The 22,931-nt window shown below is 37.4% G+C and overlaps 1 protein-coding gene across 3 annotated transcripts; it reads right to left on the bottom strand.

The window, feature by feature from the left end:
- Positions 1-520: 520 nt before the first annotated feature.
- On the bottom strand, positions 521-20,619 carry ric8b (RIC8 guanine nucleotide exchange factor B). Of its 3 annotated transcripts, none has more exons than XM_047152824.2 (10): positions 20,425-20,619; positions 17,482-17,529; positions 16,274-16,888; positions 13,779-13,873; positions 11,428-11,578; positions 11,220-11,315; positions 10,941-11,085; positions 10,419-10,563; positions 8,706-8,825; positions 521-2,522 (listed from the first exon to the last, which is right to left on the bottom strand). In XM_047152824.2, exons 1-10 carry the CDS (start codon positions 20,506-20,508, stop codon positions 2,411-2,413), a joined length of 1,611 nt encoding a protein of 536 aa, XP_047008780.2. In that variant the 5' UTR covers positions 20,509-20,619; the 3' UTR covers positions 521-2,410. The 3 variants fall into 3 exon arrangements, with proteins under 3 accessions (XP_047008780.2, XP_017321897.3, XP_053533919.1); XM_017466408.3 differs by having other exon boundaries at positions 16,274-16,891; XM_053677944.1 differs by lacking the exon at positions 20,425-20,619 and adding an exon at positions 18,451-18,637 and having other exon boundaries at positions 16,274-16,891.
- Between the last annotated feature and the right edge of the window lie 2,312 nt (positions 20,620-22,931).

Below are 22,931 nucleotides of genomic sequence, written 5' to 3' on the forward strand. Positions count from 1 at the left end.
TTGTCGTGACTGAATGTGGGGACATACCATCAGCGATGATCTACAAGCAGAACTGTAGCATTAATGAGGGTGAGGAAACAAACAAACAAACAAACAAAAAAAGTATAAAAACGTGGAAACAATTCTTAAAGCCTGGATAATGTTTTGCTTAATTTACATGCAATTTATATTGATCACCATAAAGGCTTTTTTTAATAATAAAAAAATAAGCATGATGACTCCTAAGGCAAAGCAACTTTTTAAATGAGTCACTTGAATCTAGCATTCATGTTCCCAGCACTTTATAATGCAAAGGGAAAGCCCATGATTTCCCAGTTTTCAGAATAAAAATAATAAGCAAATTTACAGAAAGACCATGCATTCACGAGAACAAAAATATCATTCTGACTAGAAGCAGTCAGTTAAAAGGCTTTAAGTTAAAAGAAGTGGATGCGCAAATCGATAAATGTCAACCGTCAAAAATGAAAATGACTTTCACTAAATATTTTTCTTTTTTGTTGTGAACCATTTTGAACTACTATTTTATTTTTTTTAAATAAATGTTTACCAGGAAAATTTGATGTTCCAGAAGCTAAACAAGGGACTTTAAAACAAACATTAGATTTCACTGTAAGGCCATAGATGTTTAGATAAATGTTTTTCAGCACAAAGGAAAGAGGCTCCTGGTTTCAAGAGAAATAAGGCTTTTGATCGAACAGAACTACAGATCATTTGTGCAGCAGTGTTACAGACACGTTATACTCTACATAGTGACAGCTAATCTTTTCTTCTTCTTCTTTAAACACTTTGAATTTTGAATAATAAAAAAAAGAGATGCACCGATGTATCTGCTGATAATCGGTATTGGCCGATAAAGGCAATTTTTCACGCTATGGGCCATCAGCCGATAGTTTAAAAACATCCCACGATCAGGGCCAATTATATCCTGTCAAATCAAAAGAGGGCGGGGAAAACATTGAATTCGTGCTTTATGTAAAGACGTCTCTTGTGTGGAATTACTTTGAATTGGGTGACAATGCCAACAAAACTGCAGTTTGTAAGCTCTGCACTGCTTTTTTAGAATTCAGAATTTAGAATATTAATATGAATTAATAATCAATAAGTTAAGAAATCTTAATTTAACCTCAGAATTTAGTTCATGTGTCAATGTGAGTAATGTGTTTTCTCTTTATGAGACCAGTTACTGTGAAACAACTTGTTGAAATGGAGAGAATAAAGTTTTTATTTCCATTTCCTTCAGAACTGTGGAATTAATTATTATTAATTTAAAAGAAGGCATAACTATTGGTGTCGGCCGAGAAATTTTGTATCGGTGCATCTCTTTTATATATATAAAAAAAAAAGTTTCCCCCACTTCCGTGTGATTCCAGCATTCTCTTTAGTATTATTAACAAATCCACTTTAGTTAATAATACCAATCTATTAAATGAGTATTTAAATCTCCTTTTTAAATAATAATAAATTAAATTTTATGGCTTAATCTTATACAAAAAAAAGTAGATTGTCCAAATGTAATATTGAAGTAATGAAATCATGCTAGAATTATAGACTAGCCTGGTGTGTATACACCTGTGTCTTTAAAGACACTAATGAGACATTCAGTGATTTCCAAAGATTACCTTTAGTCTTTTCTATTGAACTACAATACGCTTATTGATGTAGGTTACTGCTCACCCACCTTTTATAAAGAGACGTGCGGCAGGAGCAGCCCACGCTAGCTGTCCTAATTTCACTTACAAGATAATATTAACAGTCTAACATCCTTCATTTTCTCCATCGCTGTTAGGCGTAAATGCCTGTTAACAGTTCAGTGCACCTCGAATAAGGTAAGGAATGATTACCGATGGAGCAAGGTAAAGAAAACTTCCAAACTGATCTCACAGAAAAACAAAGGCATTAGGTAAGAGCATGTTCTTTCTGCTTCTGAGTGGGGATAGTGGGATGGTTTACGGTCTGAGACTGGTGTGGGTTCTGTTAGATTCTTGCACTGGCCTTGTCCTGAGCATCAGTGAGGAACCCGGTGAACGCGGCCCAACATTGCAAAATAAATGTAATAAAACGTATACATTTGTACCTTGTAAATTCTTGTTAGTATGGTTTCTGAGATAAAATAGCTATCGTCCGTTGTAAATTTCTGGTTGCGCTCACCACATCACGCTCCTGGTTGTGCTGGACAAAAACAGTTTGTGCCTGTTTGATTTACATGTTCACTACACAATGACTCCACTCTTGGTCACTCATTTGCATTGACGTATAACGCGTGATGTTTCAAAAATCAAACAGGCCCAAAAAGTATTGTTTCCAACACGAACACAACACAAACTAATTACAAGATTTATATGATTTCTTTTTATATGGAGCGCTGACTCTGTGGTGGTTCAGCGCACGAGCGAATTAGAGTCCGTGTGTCTTAATCCGTGTCCGAGTCGCTGCTGTCTGGAACGTTGCACATGTGTACCGCCTCCTCTAGGGGAGCTAGTGTGCCATCCTTCCTCACTCCCATTGGCCTGATCAGTTGCTGTCTGCAGGGAGAGAAGAGTGCGGTCAGTAATTTACTTATAATAGAAGATGAATTGTAAAATGATCATTTGAAATAATTTGTAAATGAAAAATGATCATTCGTTTATGCAGAACATTCGCAAACAACTGCATGAAAAACATGCAAAAACACATGGTGCAATCCAATTACACACACTTTCCAGGTGCACTTCCTGTATACGCTTTTACTATGCAAAAATGGAGCAAGTCATTGGATACAACACAATCGCCAATTGCTTAGGGAAATCATTTGATGCAGTTGTTGCGCTCACATCTCGTGAATGCAGGTTTTCAAGCCACCAATTTGTCACTACAATCCACCTGCTCTTTGAAAGCAACCCATTGTGTCTGCCATTGTAATACCATTGAGGTCCTTCCTCTAAAGAGGCCTGTTGATGTGTAGGACATCTTTCTTTTCCTTCACATCCGGCTACATAAGAGCTCTTGGAATCACGGCCCCAAAGACAGCCCTTCAAGCGAGCGCGCACACACACACACAGAACCTAGCCCTTTAGCTGTGCACACCCTACCTTCCCCCCCGCTTTGCAGTTTAATTACAGGATCAGTACTCATTCTAATCTCTTCAAAGCTGTGGCTGCTCCTTCACGCTAATCCAATTATATCTGCACTATGTGTCACTAGCACAGCCTAAGATGATTCATCAGAGCATTATCCAATCAAAGCAAAACCCAAGATTATCACAACATTATCCATTATCAAAGCTTGAAAATCAAACATCTCAATTACATTCATTTCTGGGTCGATGTGGAGCAAATAAATGATGGACTAATTAATTTCCAAGTTATGTCGAAGGCAAATGAAGCTGAACGCATTAAGCACAACACCAGGTAACTTTGCTAATATATACATGAATTTAAGAAGCCACCTTAAAAACACTGATTTTTATAAAAAAAATAAAATAAAAAAAAAAAAAAGGACGTTCAAAGCATGTTAAGCCCTTAATGTGTGTATTTCACATGGACACAAATTATTTCTGTAAGTTTGCTGAAATGCAATGCCTCATGCACTCACTGATCAATACATCTGTCAGAAATTGATGGGAATTTTTTTTTTTTATTCAAGTTATTCACTGGATAATGATTCTGCTTGCCAAGAACAACAAAGATGCATCCCTGGCCAATTAATAAATAAATAAATAAACAAACAATCACCTCCACTAATTAGTTCCACAGATGATGAAGCAGTGAGCAGAAGTATGACTATGAGCGAGGGTGTTGGGGGTGGGCCTGAGTCAGTGCTAATTGGAGCGAGTCAAGCTGTAGGAGGGTGGGGGAACATTCTTGTAGGCGGCTGAGCTGTCTCCTGAGCAGCCGTACTGGGGAAACTGGTGACTGTCCCTGTGCCCTCGCCACATCACCTCCTTTCTCCTCAATGAAGAGAATAGGTGAGGAGAAAGAAGAAAGAAGAAAGAAGGATCCTTTCGAGGAAGGAATCTGCTTCTCCTGGGCACACGCTGCTCATTATGGCTCAACCACCCTATAGATGGACAACAACAATGATGTCCTCTTGTGTTTGCAAACTTATTTAACACCCCACATATCTCTCGGTCTGTCTTACACTCACGTTTCTCCATCTTTGCGAGGGCCTTAATCTCAGTGATCAGAAGGAGATGTTCTGCATTTTTTTTAAGCCAGCTTCTTGCTTTCATAGACAAAACTCACACATCCAAAAAAATAAAATAAAAATTCTTTGGTTGTGAGGTGAGAGTGATGATCTTAATTTATTTTCCAAATATATTTATTGAACATTTTCCAACTTTAGCAAAAAACACAGCATAAATAAATAAATAAATAAAATGGCAGAAGTAATAGAGCACATTTAACCTAGGCCACTTAAAAGGTTATAAATAAACAAATAAACAAACAAACAAATAAAGAAATAAAAGGACGTTACAATTTCAAAACCACTTAAGGCAGAAGAATACGAAAACACCTCCGCAGAATAGCTGACAATTCAGTCCCGAGATTGATATACTAGACAAGTTAAATATTTCAGCAAAATTAGTTCCAACAAAATCTTGTGCCAACCCGATAGAGTCAGAGACTTGTCACTTATCCACCTCAGTAATGTTTTTCCTAGCTGAAAAAGTAAGATGATTTTATAGTCTTTTTCCTTTTGATTTTCAAAAATAAAGGATCCAATACCAACTCCTTATTAAAGATATTACTAATATCAGAATTGCACTGAAGGCATAGAGGTGAGAGGGTGTTGTTGAATGCATGTCTACGGTTTGGTGAAATATGCATCCTATATACAATTCTGACCTGTATAGCCTTGGCACGATTACATAATGAAACAGTTCTCTCTCCCAAGCAAGTCTAGTATTCAGAACTACATTCCCCTAAGATGTAGCATTAAGAACCTTGTACAACAGACTCACTGACCTTTTTCCAGGTGTCTGAAATAGTAGTTTTTCTACAGGAGACAGACTTCTATTATTATATATTGAGGTACCTTTCAGAATATAGTTTCAAATCCGTTAAAAATAAATAAATAAATAAATAAATAAATAAATACCTGAAAAAAAAATCCTGCTTTAATAATTGATACCGCTGTATCAAGACTGATGATCTTAGAATGAATAACGCGATAACAGCGAGACAGTTTAGTGCCATTGTGACCAAAGATGAATCAGATGATGTGACTCAGGGTGACCGCGGATATGATGCTCGTCTAAAAGCCACCAATAGGAGGAGGACGACACAGGATTACATGAAACTCATGGGACAGCTATAAATAAAAGTAGTGGCAATAGCAATATGTAAACAAAACATACTAAAGGACAGAAAAAATAAATCCTTATTATCTCAAGCTCACAAGAAATCTGTTTACACAATCCCTTTTTTTTTTTTTTTTTTTTTGCATGAGCCCAGATTGCATGATGATTTAGGCAAAACGTAGTAATTTTCTTTTTTTTTTTTTTTTTTTTTTTTTTTTTTTTTTACACGTGGATTGGAAAAGGGAAAAAAAATAAATAAATCATCTATAGAGGATCTTCATATAATCTGACATGAAGCACACGTTAATAAACAGTAGGGCCAAGATTTACCGAGACCATCTCATATGCTGCATCCTAATTCACCTACTTATACTATTCACTAAAATTATTGACTCTTTTTCTGAAGAAAATGTACATACTTTTGAGTGTGTAGCAAGAGTACGCAAGTACTGGGACATGCGAACACATCGGAAGAGAATGTCGTTGCCTAGTTATGCACACGGTAACCGCAAACAAACTCCTCATTGCATTTTCTTCGTTCATTATTCCTTATATAATTTATACTACATCATTTAATTTACCATCCCCTTGATTTATTTTTCCACATTTCATTTACACCTCTGTAAAAGTCGTCCGCCATGAATTCGGCGAAGCAAACAGTTAAAAATCACAAACCTCACGAACGCAATATTAGCTGAAAAAGTGTCCATTTATCCACACTTTGAAAATCGACTGGAAACAGTAGGCCATCTCAGTACCTTTGGGATACGCATTTCAACATACTACGATTTGGGACATTATTTCTTATTTAGGACGGATAGTAGGTGAATTAGGACGGAGTAATAGTACGACAAGTAATCATCAATAAATAAAATCTTGACACTATCCAATCAACGCAACGGTATTCGGTCCTTTTTGGTCCTCACAAGCAGTTAAATACATGTATACACACACGCACACACACACACAGCAAAAACCCACTCTAATTGAGCCAGTACCCTTGTTCACTTCTTATTTTGCGATAATGTTTGACACGCCTGTTGAATACAGAGATCCATGTATAAAAGAGGCACGTATATGTATTTACAAGAAGAAGAAGGGAAAAAAAAAAAATCTGTGTGCGCAAAAGACCAAAAGCTCACTGTGTGTGCCAATTAGCTGGTAATTAATGCAGCAGGACTGATGTGGAAGAGGAAGGCCAGCTGTAAATGAGGCAGAAGGACACAGCGAGAGATTCTTGCCTTAATGAAGCGGTTGGTAAGGAACCTGCTCAGAGCAACACAGCAGCTCCTCATACTGGAGCCTCACTAGCCTTCGCTGCCGGTCTTTAACAGAAAGGTCAACATGGAACATGGAGGCAGTCTGTTCTAACCATAGTCTAATGAGAGAGAGTACAAGAAGTATATGATGCACTTGATTCAGTTTACAAATGCTCTCATTTGCAAGGATTTGGAATGGGTAGACATAGTGCAGAACACATTATAATAAATAAATAAATAAATAAATAAATAAATAAATTCATCAGTGGATGTAATACACATTTACGGGATGAATCAGCATGATCAACTAATCGATTGATCGTCTAACTTTTTGATGAGGTTTTATTGTTTTGAATATTTATGGTGACTGAGCTTCAGTGACCAATAATTTTGGATGCTTTACAAAATGACATACAATATACTACTACTACTACCACCACCACTACTACTACTACTACTACTACTACTACTACTACTACTACCACCACCACTACCACTACTACTACTACTACTACCACTACTACTACTACTACTACTACCACTACTACTACCACCACTACTACTACTACCACCACCACCACCACCACTACTACCACCACCACCACCACCACTACTGCTACTACTACTACTAATAATACTACTACTACTACTACTACTAATAATAATAATAATAATAATAATAATAATAATAATAATAATAATAATCTTAATAAAAAGCAGCTTCTCAAAGCGCTGTACACAAAATAAGCAGTACATAGAAAAATGAATAAGACATACTTTTTTAAAACTATGCTTGCTGATGCTTACTTTTGAGTTGAACTTTAAAAATGCCATAGGCCTGAGTTTCCCTAAGTTCAAGTGGAAGAGAGTTCCAAAGGGAAGGAGCATAGACAGAAAAATCCCTGTCACACATAGATTTTAAGCGGGTTTGTGGAACAGTTAACAAATTACACTTGAGGAGCGCAGTCTGCGATTTGGGGTGTAAGGGATTAACAATGCAGATAAATAATGAAGAGCCAAGCCATGTAATGCTTTGTATGTCAGAATCATAATTTTAAAATCTGACCGTTAGGCAATGCAAGGACTCCAAAACAGGAGTAATATGATTGCATGTCCTGGTCTCAGTCAGGATCCTTGCAGCTGAGTTTTGTACATATTGGAGCTTATTGATTGTGGATTTAGAGACTCCAGCTAAAAGGGTTACAGTAATCTATCCGGGAGACGAGGATTGAGTTTATCAGCTTTTCAGCTACAGAGAAATTTAGCATTGGGGCAAAATCTTGCTATATTTCTGAGGTGAAAAAAGGATGCTTTAACAGTGTTCGGTAGAAAAGAATCAAATGTAAGACTGGTATCAAAAATGACTCCAAGGTTCCCCATTTTCCTTTGAGAATTTGATGACAGGAACCTATAAACATAACATCGAGAAAATTATTATTCATCCATGTTTTTATCTCAGAACTACAGTCAGAAAGAAAACAAACCAAGTTGTGTCACCAGATTCTGAGTGTATATAGATTTGGGTATCATCAACATAAAAGTGATAATGGAGGCCGAGCAATAGCAGCAGATGCCCAAGTGGAGATAAAAAAAAAAATACTGAAAAGTAAAGGGCCTAAAACTGAGCCCGGAAGAACACCAGTGAGCACAGAGCTAATGTCAGACCTGTAACCACCCATAGAAATAAACTGGGAACAGTCAGTAAAATAGGATTAGATAGGAATAGAATATAATACAGAATAAAATACTCTTCTCCAACTGTATACTGTAAATTATAATCCCACTATCTTGCATCACAATTTTTTACTCCCTTAATTGCCCATTATTATTTTAATTTTGCTCGTTGTAATGATTTAAGTAGACACCAAACGGTCATCTGCTATTTAAAAAAAAAAAAAAAAAAAAAAAAAAAAAAAAGCACAATTCCTTCTTTCCCCTACCATTTTTAGTGCAGGAACAAATTCTTGCTCTGAATACAGATTAGAGAGATATTAGGAGAGTTTTATGTGCAATATTGCAGATAGTTCTCAATCTAGCTCTTCCAAAATCACCTCCCTTCCTTGGCGTGTATTTGCCAGAACAAGAGTGAACTGTCTAAAACTAAAACCAGCTGAACTAAATCAGCATTTACAAGAGTGCTTATGGGGCCTGTACTTTTTAATTCCCACCTTGACAACTCGCCAATCATGTTTGCAAGTTTCTGAGCTTCATATTCCTTCTGTTCCTCTGTCATGTCCTCAATAGGGTTCGGCATTGGCTCCTCTATGTGGCCTGTAATCGGGTTAATGCTGAAAGATACAAGGGGGATGGGGGAAGGGGGATTATAATGAACTATAAAAACATTCACGTCACATTATAATGCATTCATAAGGCAATGCATTACACACATTGTTGTTGTTTTTTTTAATGTTTTATTTAACTTTATAGCTACCTTTTAGACACCACTTTTGGGTAGTTATTCATGAGACCAGACTTTATTTTTTCCTTTAAAGAATAATAACAGAGATACATTATCTGGCCAAAGGTATGTGGACACCTGCCCAGAACACCCTTATGTGCTTTTTCCAACATCTTTTTCCAACATTCCAACATTCCAGATTTACTTTAACTTTGCAGTTATAATAACCTCCACTTTTCTAGGAAGGTATTTTACTAGATTTCAGAGTGTGGCTGTGGGGATTTGTCCACAAGAGCATTACTGAGGTCAGGCACTGATATACCTGGGGTGCGAAAACATTCCAATACATCCCAAAGGTGTTCAGTGGGGTTGAGGTGGGGTTGAGGTCAGGGCTCTGTGCAGGCCACTCAAATTCTTCCAGTCCAACCTTAGCAAGCCATTGACCTCACTTTGTGTACAGGGGCATTGTCATGCTGGAACTGGATTGAGCCCCTTAGTTCCAGTGAAGAGAAATAGAAATTTTATATTTCTCCATTTAAAATAATACTATAAAGTGCAGTAAACAGTAATAAATGAAACAAAGGCAATATTTGATGTGACGACACTTTACTTAAAAAAATTAAATAAAATTAAATAAATAAATAAATAAATAAATAGATAGATAGATAGATAGATAGATGTAGTCTCAGGTAGTATTTCAGGCAGTTTTATAAGGAAATGAGTTGTAATTGTTACTGTTACATCTTGCAGAACCAGTCACAGTTCTTCTGCAGACTTTGACTGTTGCACTTGCTTTTTATTTTTCCAGCAAAACCCAGCAGCCTTCACTGTGTTCTTTTTCTGAAAAGTGTTCTCTTACCACTTAATATGCTGCTTTCTTTAATGACATACAAATATGTAAGTAAAGAAAGCTGTAAAATTTAATTTTGTGCTGGAAAACTAATGTTTGGGAATCTAAAATGTTTTTGTACCGACTCGATAATGTTGAAATCATAAAAGCAAAAGTTTGTACTAATAATAAAAAATAAATAAATAAATAAAAATAGGGTGCCTAAAACTTTTGCACAGTGCTGTACGTCCAACTTCGCGGCAACAGTTTGTGGAAGGCCCACATACAGTATGGGTGTGATGGTCAGGTGTCCACATCCTTTTAGTCATATAGTGTATTATCAGGAAACCAGATTATATAACATTACAAATTCTGAAAAGAACTTGTTATTGTGTCTACAACTCAATATAACGGAGCTGAATGTGTTGATACTGGTATTATGATTTATAATTTATTCTGTTAAAAATAAATAAACAACAATTATTATCATCATCATTATTATTACGAACTGTAATGCCATTTCATAAATAATTATAACATGTATAATGCCTTACATGTGCAAAAGAACATGTAACATGACCTTAATTGACATTTTACAGTTTTAAAAAATAGATTTTTTGCCATTGGTATGGGACGATGGTTTTGATAACTTACAATGGTTTTGCTGATTTGTATTCCTCTGTGTCTGAATCCTCATCAGGAGAGTACTCAGTGTCTCCTCTGCCCCCTGCCAGCAGTCCCCGAGCCACCAGCAGCCCTGCAGCATTGCCATAGCCAGTGTACTTCAAAAGGTTGTCCACTGCAGGATCGGAAGAAAAGAAAGGGGGAAGAAAAAGGAAAGGGGAGAAAAAAAAAAAAGAAAAAGAAAAAAAAAACAACTCAGGACAGAACCATGGGAAGGATCATAAGCCTGCTCTCTAACCAGCTATCAAATTATTTAATCAAAGGAAAACTTCCACTTACATAGAGCTTTAAATCATTTACAGGATTAAAAATCTCTTTTAAAAACCTGCATATGATGAATTTGTTTGGAAAAAAAAACAGCATTTATTTACTATGTTAAGAATAGCAAAAAACAAACAAACAAAAAAAACAACACTTATTTCCTAGAACTACTGTATGGCCTAGAACCGTAAAATCATCCCGGTTCCTTATGTGGAACACACCAACACTCACCACTTTCCTTGCAGAGGACGAAAAGGAACTCCGCGGCCCCCTGTTTCACCCCCATGTCTATGTGGGTCATGAGGCGCACCAGTTTGTTGCGCACTGTGCTGCCCACTTCTGGTCTCTCTTTTACATCTTTTAGAGGCGGTAAAACCTGAGCATTAAACACTTTGTTAGAACAGGCATGATATGTGCTAAATGACTAAACCAAAATCAGGTACAAAGTCGATCTAGTGGACTGCTACTTCACAGAGAGCAGGGTGTTACACATGAGGGTGCAGACTATACCTTAGCTTTAAGGTATCTGCGAATCTCCCTGTGGTATCTGGAACCTTCCGTCATCAGGCTCAGCACTGGAGTCAGGCCTTCTTTGTAATTTGACCCCTGAGAAGGCAGAAAAAATACAAGCCCTGTATTTTCTATACACACATGGTGGAAAAAGCACGCAGACAGCTTGTTACCAAAGCCTTATATTAAAGTGTTTCTGTTTCAGTACCTTGTCTATTCTTTTCTCCATGAAGTCCAGAAGCACCTGCAGAGCATCCATGTTCTTTCCATCATATTCCTCAAGTCCTCCCTGTACAGGCACGTGGATCAGGACATCCAAGCAGGATACGGGAAGGTTGCTCAGAAGATTTATGGCATGACTGGAAGAGGTTAATGGACACGATAATGGATGATTACTATTACAGTATTGTAGTGATTATACTGCAATCTTTTTTACAACCAAGTCCAGAATTATTGGCACCCTTCAAGAGAAAAAGCAAAAACAACCAAAAAAAATTATATATATATGAAATGGATTGCAGATTGTTGATCTGCATGACTTGTAGAACATTTGGATTGAAAGTCTGTGGTCTGAATTGAAATAGACCATCTGCAATGTTGTGCCTATAATGTAGGAGCAGTCCAAGATCCCTCTCAAAGCCTTCTCCAATCTTGTTTGTCATTGGAGAGACAGGCTCAGTTGTTCTTCTCTCCAGAATATTCACTAAAAGGGTGGTCAATAATTCTGCAACCACTGCATTATTGAAGAAAACTTTGCTTTAAAAAAAATAGTGTTCAAACCAGCATAAACTATTACTCATTTTTATTAAGGGGCTCAATAAGTTTGAAGTTGACCGCACATTATCTTCAAGGCTTGATTTCTTTCAGAGTTGCAAAGTTAATAAACACTGCCATTAAGAAGTAATACATCCTCAGCCTCTAATAACTACATACAGAAAAGTTGGACATTTACTTAAATGTTTTTACTTTTCAGGCTCTTGGTCATCTCTGTTTTATTCATCCATACTGACTCATAGTAAAGACTGTTAAATATTTGCAAACCTCTTTACAAAGTGTCTACACTGATCGATGTGCAAGCCATCTGACAGACACGAACATGTCATGGTAAGAGTGCTGTCTAACATGTATGTGTCCAGCATTTTGCAAAGCCGGAAAAGGGACAGGGAGAGAAGTCAGCTCCTGAGCCTATTTGCATAACAAAAGCCTGGCTACCAGTGCCCGAGTCTGCTTCAGCACATTCAGTCTGCTTTAAAAAGGCACCGAATATAGTCAGCGAGGCCAGAGAGTGCTAGAAGGCATTGTGTTTGTGTCAAGAAAGCAAGACATTCCAGAGGTGTGAAAAGGCTGGCGACTGAGCTATGGGGCACACAATGAGTCAAACCCACACAACCGTGGTACGGGGAATTCAGACTGTGCTGGCTTCTCTCTGCAGGGCAAAGAGGGATGTCATTAATCACTTAAAAATAACACCCCTTCACTCACACCTACTGTTTGCTGCTGCAGCCTTCAAAGGAGTTTTTAACCAAACTGAAATTCAGACATGTAAACAAAGACCACAAAATTGTATTTTTGGAGTTGTGCATCCACGGCTGTTGATTGAGCATTGAAGAATGATCTCATAAATGTACTTGGATGATAGATCAGGGTCAGAGAATTTTCCATTTAAAATAAAGCCAGGCTATGGAAAAATGATCAGAGTCCATAGCCTAATGTGAGAAAATGATCACAGTATAGTCACATGACTGAAATCAGCCAATTTTCTTTGAGTAATGGTGGACACCCAGCTGAGTGAATTTCACTGTTAACTTACTGTCAAATTTCTTCAACATATCTTATTAGTAATTGCACTCAGCAAACTTCAGTACTACATCGAACATGGATGAGTCTCCTCAACAGTCTGATAATCCAAAGAAGAAACAGATACATGGAAGTAATTCAGAATAAAACAATGATGAACTCCCTGTAAATGACAGAATCGTGTATAATATTCAAGTTGAGATTGATGTATAATGTATATTCTGTGAGTTTTCAGTATACAAGTGATGTTGATGATGCTCAGTTGAATAAATTAGCGTAAGTTCATCACTGTATTACTGTGAATACCCACGAAAGAAAGATCGGAGTCCGCGCAAGCATTTTTTCATGCTTCAATTAACACAATGTAAACAATAATGGCTGATAACTTTTGGTGTCTTCATAAAGACTATGAATGCATCTAGTGAACATATCGAGATTTCCTCTGTTCTTAACTATTCTGACATAAGAAGGTTCTGAACTTTTAAATTCAAATTCTGGAATTCAAGCACAATGTGACTTTGATCGTTTTATCATTGATGCCTTCAAATATATACACACTGATTTTGGGGAGGATTTCAATATAGCATTACTAACCCTATGTAAAACCTACACACTCAGTAACTAGAAGTTTACCAAACTGAAACGCCAGTTAGACAAGTCTCATTAGAGGCATGACTCAAATGCTGTTATTATCATTCACCTAAATATGCAAACTCAGGAACACCAGTGTGTGTGAGAGTTAAGGACATCATGAGCACCTACCTATGAGCTTCCTCTGTTTTCTCCTCTGTCTGAACCCTCAGCATTAGAATATGCCTCATTATGGCTGCTATACGCCTCAGTTGGTGATCATTATGCTGTTGAAATAAAGACACAAGTACAGAGTGAGCTAAATCTAATTAAATATAACTGATTATGAAAACAAACTGACACCAAAGAAATGCAGGGTATTGTGTACTAGTGATACAAAAATGTTTGGCCACCAGATATACAGTGCTGCGAAAAAGTATTTGCCCCCATTCTGAGGTCTTCTGTTTTTGTGCATCTCTCATACGAAATTGTTTCAGAAATTAAAACAAAATCCCCACAAAATACAGTTTAAGTATTTGCCCCCGTAGTTACTAATTCCCCAAATCTATGAAACTGCGTTCATAATGAGGTTCAGCTGACCAGATTACTGCAAACTCTGTTCAATCAAATCGAACTTTTTCAACAGCATGAAGTTGGTTAAAAGGTTTTACCCAGTGTGATGGTGTGGGGATGCTTTGCTGCTTCAGGGCCTGGGCAAATTGCAATAATTGAGGAAAACATGTATTCTGCTCTATACCAGAAAATCCTAAAGGAGAATGTCCGGTCTTCACTCCGCAAGTTAAAACTCAAGCATAACTGGATTATGTAGCAAGACAATGATCCAAAGCATAGGAGTAAGTCCTAGTCCTAGAAGTAAGTGACGGACTGATCTCCAGTTATTGGAAGCGTTTGGTTGTAGTTATTTCTCCTAAAGGTGGCACAACCAGATTTTAAATGTAATTCAAATGAAACTTAATTTTAAGTTTAATTAGATTTTCACACAGGTGATAGGTGTTCGATAACTTTTTTTGCTTCAATTGAATGAATAAATAAAAACTATTGTGTGTTTACTCAGGTTGCCTTTGTTTTGTGTTGTATTGTATTCTATTTGACGATCAAAAACTATTATGAGAAATCTGTTTGTTTGTTTTTCACAGCACTGTTTTGATCTAAAAAAAAAATAATAATAATTTGCACATTTAGTGTGTTTGCTGGGGTTGTTATTGGTTTCTGATAATTCGTTCAAGCAGGCGCAGCACAATACCAGAGAAATTCTCCAACAGGTAACACTACAACAACCCTCCAAACACATGTCCACATTTGCTACAGAAAAAAAATGCATCTGCTGCTGATGCGTTTTCTATAATTATACACAGGGAATGTATCGCCGCTGAATAAATGGAGGCGTACATATACAAAACAGAATCCACCTTTATAAACTGAAAATGATTAAATGGTTTAACAGTAAATTGGCTCAAATTCATTAACACAAATTCAACTTTGACCTCATATACACATGTTTTATTGCTTTATATCTACAGGAAACACTAATTTGGGTAGAATGTGGTTGGTACATTTGTTAGCCAAAAGACTACCAGGGAGTTACACTGCAACTCAAGTGTGTGTGACTGAAAAGGGGCCAGAAAATCTCACTTCACCTCCACACAGCAACCTACTGACTAATGACAGAGTTCAATTACCAACAGTGCTATGGTTTACTTACAGGTTGACAAATTCCCCCATGTCATCCCTTTTAAAAAGGAATGAATCAATATTTAAACAAATAAATCACTTTATATTTATATGTTTAAATTTGTTTGTATAAAAGAACTGTCTCCATTGTAAGAGGATTTTTAAATACTTAACATGTCTAGAGCTCTTGGAGTTGTGGACACAAATAGACCAAATAGTATACACTCAAAAGCCACTTTAATAGGACCACCGTATGCATTTATGCAATTATCCAAAACACCCAATCATGGGCATAAAAGCATGCACATACAGGTCAAGAGCTTCAGTTAATGCAGTTAATTCAGTCATGTGGTCTTCGGCTGTTGTAGCCTATCCACCTCAAGGTCTGACTTACTGTGCTTTCTGAGATGCTTTTCTGCTCACCACAGTCATAAACAATGGTTACTTGAGTTACCATTCCCTTCCTGTCATCACCAAACTTGCCATTCTCTCATCATCAACGCCTGTAGTACTGCTGTTCACTGGATGTTTATATATTTATCACACCATTCTGTGTAAAAGGTTCTGAAATACATAAAGCAGTCTATCTGGCACCACAACCATTTTACACATTTTACAGCTGCCACATGAATGGCTTGCAGATGTACAGGTGTTCCTATTAAAGTGACTGGTGAGTGTTTAAGCTGCTAGCTTTTCATATCAGAACTTAAAGTGCCAGACAGTGCCTGTCCACAAGACACAAGGTAAATTTACTACCAGTTACCTAGCACACTGTTTAATTTTATCTGACTCAATGTGGCTTTAGAGAGAGAGAACAATTACCTACTGACCCTCCTAATGCTAATGTTATAAAGAGTGCTTACTCAAAAATCTAGTAGTGCAAATCAGGGGCATTGTCTTATAACATTATTGTTAAATAAATAGTTTTGTTTAAAATAAAAATTTCAAAAAATAAATAATTTGCTTGTCACAGAGTAGTAGGAAAAGGTGCTCACCTGATCACTTGAGTCAGCCATGGTGATGTTGAACAGAGCTTTGAGTGACTCCATTGCCCGCTCGTTCCTCTCTAGAGAAATGGGTGGGGCCTGTGAGTCAGGACACGTGACTTCGTACGGCCCCGCCCAGCGCACATCCAAGGCGCGCTCGAGTACACCAGTGAGCAGCTCCACAGCGTCTGACTCCTGGCGCAGCCCTCTCCGGACGTCGGGCCTCAGGGCAGAAAGCAGGAAGAGCAAACGGAGAGAGAAGAGCTCCATGTCATGGTGGGCGGAGCTGGCCAAGCGCAGACGGGCACACAAACCCTGCGCCAGCTGCACGTCTGCACCCACCTGCTGCGCTGCCACGCTGTTAAACACCACGTTACACAGGCACTTGAGTGCTTCCACCACTACTCGCTCCTCAGCCGCTGACTCGGTTTTCTTCAGAGGTTCCACGTCGACATCAGGCAGTGGGACGCACGCCAGCCGGGCAAGAGTAACAATGCCGTCGTGGGTGGCTACAGGCCCAAGGACACGCTTATCACGAGACAGGATGCGCATGGTCTCCAGACAGGTGCTCTGACACTGGGGCCGCACAGGCTGAGCGAGCACTGCGAGTATGCCCTGACACAGCTTCTGCAGGAGAGAAACACAGATAAGCAGCAGAATAGTGACAATTTTACGTACGTACGTGACTATTATTTACTTTGATGTGATCAATCTAGTGGCAATTTATCCAATCCTCCAACTGGCACGTTTTTAGCAGGTGGAAGGAAACCAGAGAACCATGAGGAAACCCACACAAGTTGAACTATACAGTAGATGGCAACCCAAACCCAGCATAAAACCTCAGACCCTGGAGCTGTGAGGCAGCAACACTACCTGCTGCACAACTGTGACGCATACCAAGTGATGCATACAGTTTGCGCAAATATTGATATAAAAAAATAAAATAAAAATACTAATATTTAATTCTAAATAAATGATTAGTCTCCATGCTCAGTTGAGTTCTGTCATTTATTGGTGCTTGCATGTTTTTTGTTGAGACTTTTCAGAGGACATTTTCAACCCTCAGAAAATGTGTCCTGTTTTTGTGGTTGTCAGGTGAGAAAACCTAATGGGTCCAAATAAATTTCACTCAGCAATCTGGACATGAGAAACTGTCCTTATTTTCATTCGATTATCCAGCAGGTTACCTAAAGCCACAATGTCAATCATATACTCACTATTCGAGCGTCCTCTTGTTTGCAGTCAAAGGCAAAAGTCTTACAGTTCTAAAAGAAAAAAAATGAACATTATAGTAGAGTACAGATTCTTATCCAATTACATCATTTACAGATTAATCACACAATTAAGAAACACACTGAGGCTGTTTACTTGATAAATAGGCTGTGGTGACTACTCAATAGGAGAAAAGCTGCACAACTTTTGGCAGACACAGAATTGTTTAAAAAGCATAAATAAGTAAATAAATAATAATAACATACAGGCAAACATATATTCTCAGTTTCAACGCATGTACGCTACCGGTCAAAAGTTTGGAGACACATGACTGAAATGTTTCTCAGGAGTTTAAAAACCTTTTGATCTGAAGGTGTAGGGATTAAAATGTTTGAAGGTGTTGTAGACAAAAATATAAATTTGCCAACATTTTCATTTCTTTCATTAGAAAACCAAACATTTTATTTACTATATTTTTTTATATTATATTATATATATATATATATATATATATTTTTTTTTTTTAATTATTATTATTTATTTATTTATTTATTTATTTTTAAAAAACGGATGACTTGGAGCGGAATATTCCAAAAAAAACAGCCAATAAGTGTCCAGCGTAGGTGGGGACTCATTTAATACTCGTTTAAAAAGCATCTCAGGGGATTCCTCAAGAAATCGGTTGAGAAAATGACAAGAATACATTTCTGGAAATTTGAAGATGCTAAAATACTAAATTATTTTGGATTTTTTTAATCACAATATAATTCCCATTTGTGTTATTCCAGAGTTTTGATGACTTTATTATTATAAAATGTGGGGGGAAAAATAAAATAAAGAATGAGTGTGTCTAAACTTTTGACCGGTAGAGTATGCAAGTCCATCTACATTTATTCATTTAGCAGACGCTTTTATCCAAAGCGACTTACAAATGAGAAAATACAAGCATCTATTTTCTGTAACACTTATCCTACCTGGTGTCTATCGCAGGGAACTCGGGGAACAAAGCGGGGTACACCCTGGATGGGCACAATCTCACACGCATTCACAGACTAGGGACAATTTGGTAATGGCAATCAGCCTACAAGACATGTCTTTGGACTGGGGGAGGAAACCAGAGTACCTGGAGGAAGTACAAGGAGAGCATGCAAACTCTATGCACACAGGGCAGAGGCATGATTTGAACCCCCAACCCTGGCGGTGCGAGACAAATGTGCTAACCACCAATCCACCGTGCCCCTGAGAATGTGTCATTTTGCAAACAAACAAATAAGTTTTTTATATATTATATTATATCATATCATATATTTTAATCTGCTATTATTCAGGTCATAGACCAGTTACAGCACTGACATGGTATGTGTGTTATGGGTAAGAGTGTATCAGGTGGCAGAGCATTACTGGGTTTTTAAAGCCATGACTGGTGCTCTAGTCAGGAACTGAACAATAAGTAAAGGGCCTGAGCTGTAACCGCATCCAAGGTGGACTGGCAAGGTTAGCAGTAGTCCTTTTCTATTGACTAACAGATAGAACTCTATACCTGTACACAACTGTGTACAATGTGCATCAAGGTGTAGATGATTCATTTGTTCTGCTCTATAGCACACTGACAACACTTCAGCACACCAATAAGCCATTTAATAGAGTTGTTGCGCTCACAAAGTGAAAAGGATGGATAAGAAACTACATGGAATAAATTGGAAGATCAAATGATGACCGGTCATTTCTAATGTCATGTTAGCCGTACACACCAAAACAACATACAAAAGACACAAGCAGATTGAATCCACTACTAAGCTGCACTGTACTATTTAAATGAATGCTTGTACAATTTAGTATTAGGGATGGGCGATACCTTACCGTTTGCGATATACCGGTAGAAATTCTCCCCGCAGTAACAACGAGTCTTCCCGTGATAAGAACGATAAAGCCTAGTTGATGACGTATTTATGTGTGCGCGACCCTTTCTCAGCTCATGTGCTGAGAGAAAACAAGTATGGAGGAAGGCAGACATGAAGCTGAGGAGGAGTTTATCGCTAAACGAGGAGCTACCTCGACAATCTGGAACGGGTTTGGTTGCAGGAATTCAGTTTTATGTTTATGTTTTTCAGGCTCTCAAGATCACAGATATCACTTATAGCCAAAAACAGTGGTGCACTGTATTCATATCATCACCGATATCGTTATCGCAATAAATACCAGAAAATATCATGATATAGTTTTAAGTCCATATCGACCATACCTACTTAATACAACTTATTTTCTGACTGTAGTGTAAACATAGCTCTGCGAAATCACTTTCAGTTTACAAGATCAGGAGTTCTCCAAACGTTTTGTAGCCAGGGATCCTTTCAAGCATGAAAGAAATCTCACTACAGATTTATTTCATGAACATTATTTAAATGCATACAGTATTATTTTTTCTCTTCATTAAACCTCTATGCTTTTTTTCCTGCCAGAACTTTCCACTTTCTACTTTCCAACTTTACAGGTTATTTACTTCGTGGGGTTTTGTTTGTTCGTTTGTTTTGTCAGTTTGAGATTAAACCCATTCAATTCAAGTGGCCACTCGAACTGGACAGTAATAATAATAATAATAATAATAATAATAATAATAATAATAGTTGTTATTACATTAATAATGATGGGTTGTTATTTCCAAATTAGAGACCCCGATTTGAGAACCACTGAGCTGGATAGCAAACAGCTAATGTAAACAGATTGACAACGACTATCAGGCGAACTTGATAAAGCCAGGAAGCGTCTAGAATCAATTCATGACAGATTCATATACTTCATGATCGTAATGTCTGTCTGATGTTAGTACAGAGGTGAAATAATACACCTGCGCCGATGACTACCTTGTTTAGCAACACTGCTAATCACTGCTGTCATTCAGCTAGCTAACAGCCATGCTAGCAAGCTACTAGCACGTTCCAGAAACCTACCTCTGCGTTGTATTCCTGCAAACGCCTTTCAATTTCCTCATCGCTCCCGTTTTCAATCTGCATCAGAATTGCATTCAGATCCATGGCTGGATATTGACTACCCTGATCTACAGAACAGTGACTGAAGTCTTACACAGGCAGCAGAAGATGTTTTGGTCCTGCCCCCCTAATCCTCTCTTTTCAACTTTTCATTGCGAAACGTCACACCGTGGAGAGTCACATGACCACCGACTTCCGGCCTAACACTGTACACTAGCGTTCTAACTAGGCTACTACTTTGTATATTGAACATTACAAAGTAACACGTTACTGTAATCTAATTGCTTTTTTAGTAATGTAACACATTACTGTAATCTAATTACTTTTTTTAGTAACACATTACGTTTTAAATTTATGTCATTTGATTACAATTACTGATGTCAATAAAATTACATTACTTGCGTTACAAATTTATTGTTGAGAAAACAATATTAAGTAAAATGCATTTTAAAATAAATTACGTTTTGCACCGAATATTTTTTTTCTTTAGCCTTGAATAATTCTCCACTTGGAGCAGTTTGTCACTACATAACTGAATATCAGTAAAAGAAGATCGCCTGTAATTTTATATCTTCAGTGAATGGAGGTGAAACCAGTCAGACAAGGTTTACAGGAAAATACCTGTAAACAATCATGTCTTATTGGCTGACAGATCTCGATTCTGACAAACACTAGCTCACACAGTCAGTGTGATTTTTTTTTTTTTAACCAGTAAAGGGGTTGAAACTGAAACAATAACATCGTCTGAGGCTGATTGTGAAAACAAGGTATGTAAATGTCTATATGAGTTCCAGTTTACATGAACATGATATGAGCAGAGCATAAGGAAAGATAATGTAAGTTGCATGGCTCTGTAGCAGCTAAACCCATGGCTAGGGACACCAAACTAGCCTAGTTAGAAAAGTTATTTATTTTATCTGTCTGGTATTACTACAAACAGTGACAACACCCAGTTTTTCAAATAAATAAGGTGATTTATGTTCCTTATTTTGTGCTATGATTCTGAAGCTAGCCCGTATGAAGCTTTTATAATAAACATCAAATAGTAAAAGGACGGAAAATCACCAAGCGACAATAAAACAAGCTTTCTGAAGCCTTGCAAAAGATTTCTGAGAGGAATCGAACGAAATTGAATGTAATCATATAAATCTGCTTTAATTTTCCTTAGTGAGTTTATGAGAGAAGTGTTGTAACGGTGTCCGATTCGTGAGTGAATCGTTTGTTTGAGTCGGTTCATTTCAACGAATTGGAGAATCCCCTTGATAAAACCAGACTGAGTGATTCACTCCCGAATAGAACCGATTTGATTCTCGAGTTCAACTCACTGATTCAGTGATCCTGTCACTGTTTTAGCTCATTTCCACATTTCTTTCTGGAGCTGCTGGTGTGTGAAACTTATTATTCACTCAATGAATAATAATAATAATAATAATAATAATAATAGTAAAGTTAATTGTTCTTGGTACTTGGGGAATGAGAAATTACAAGTCGACCGCTTATAAAGACATCCAGACAGAGTTTCTATGGAGTCTGTGTATTAGAGAGAGAATACAATGGTGTTAATTATTTGTACTGTATATATAGTTATTTGTATATCGTTATAAATGCATAATTTCAGTTAATTTAACAAACGGTTCAAATTTAGTTCTTTATTGTCTCTTATTGAATATGCAATAATTGTTATGCTTATTGATGATGATTTTTTTTTTTTTTTTTTTACATGTGCCAATAAGAAAAGATAATTGGGGGTGGGGGCTTGGGGCCTGGAGTACAAATTACCAGAAACCCTAGCGGTGCCCCATCCATATGGAAATATACCTCATGCTCACGGTTAAATATGGTGGTGACTTTAATGTTTTGGGGCTGTTTTTCTGCCAGAGGAACTGGACATTTTATTAGGATACATGGCATCATGCACTCTATCAAATCAACAGATACTAAAACCTGACTGCCTCTGCCAGAAAGCTAAAAATGGGCATGGTTAGATCTTCCAGCAGGACAATGATCCAAAACACATCAAAATCAACACAAAAATGGTTTACTGACCAGGACCTGACAAAATCAAGGTCCTGCCATAGCCATCCCAGTCCCCTGACTTCAAACCCATAGAAAACCTGTGCGGTGAACTGAAGAGGAGAGTCCACCAGCGTGAGCCTCGTAATTTGAAGGATCTGGAGAGATTTTGTATGGATGAATTTTCTCATATCCCTTGACATGTATTCTCCAACCTCATCAGGTATTATTGAAGACTCAGAGCTGTTATTTGGCAAAGGGAGTTTGGACAAATTACTGATTAAAAGATGCCAGTAATTGTTGCACACATATTTAACAAAGATAATTTTTTTATATAAATCTACGTTTTGTTAGAAATTGTTTGATATCCATGAGAGCAGAGTATTTTTGTGAATTTTTTTAAATAAAAGATCAAAAGTTTGAACAATAAAGTCCATTGTTTACAGCCTACCTTG

The sequence above is a fragment of the Ictalurus punctatus genome, chromosome 4 (assembly GCF_001660625.3).
Source record: "Ictalurus punctatus breed USDA103 chromosome 4, Coco_2.0, whole genome shotgun sequence".
Taxonomy (NCBI): Eukaryota; Metazoa; Chordata; class Actinopteri; order Siluriformes; family Ictaluridae; genus Ictalurus; species Ictalurus punctatus.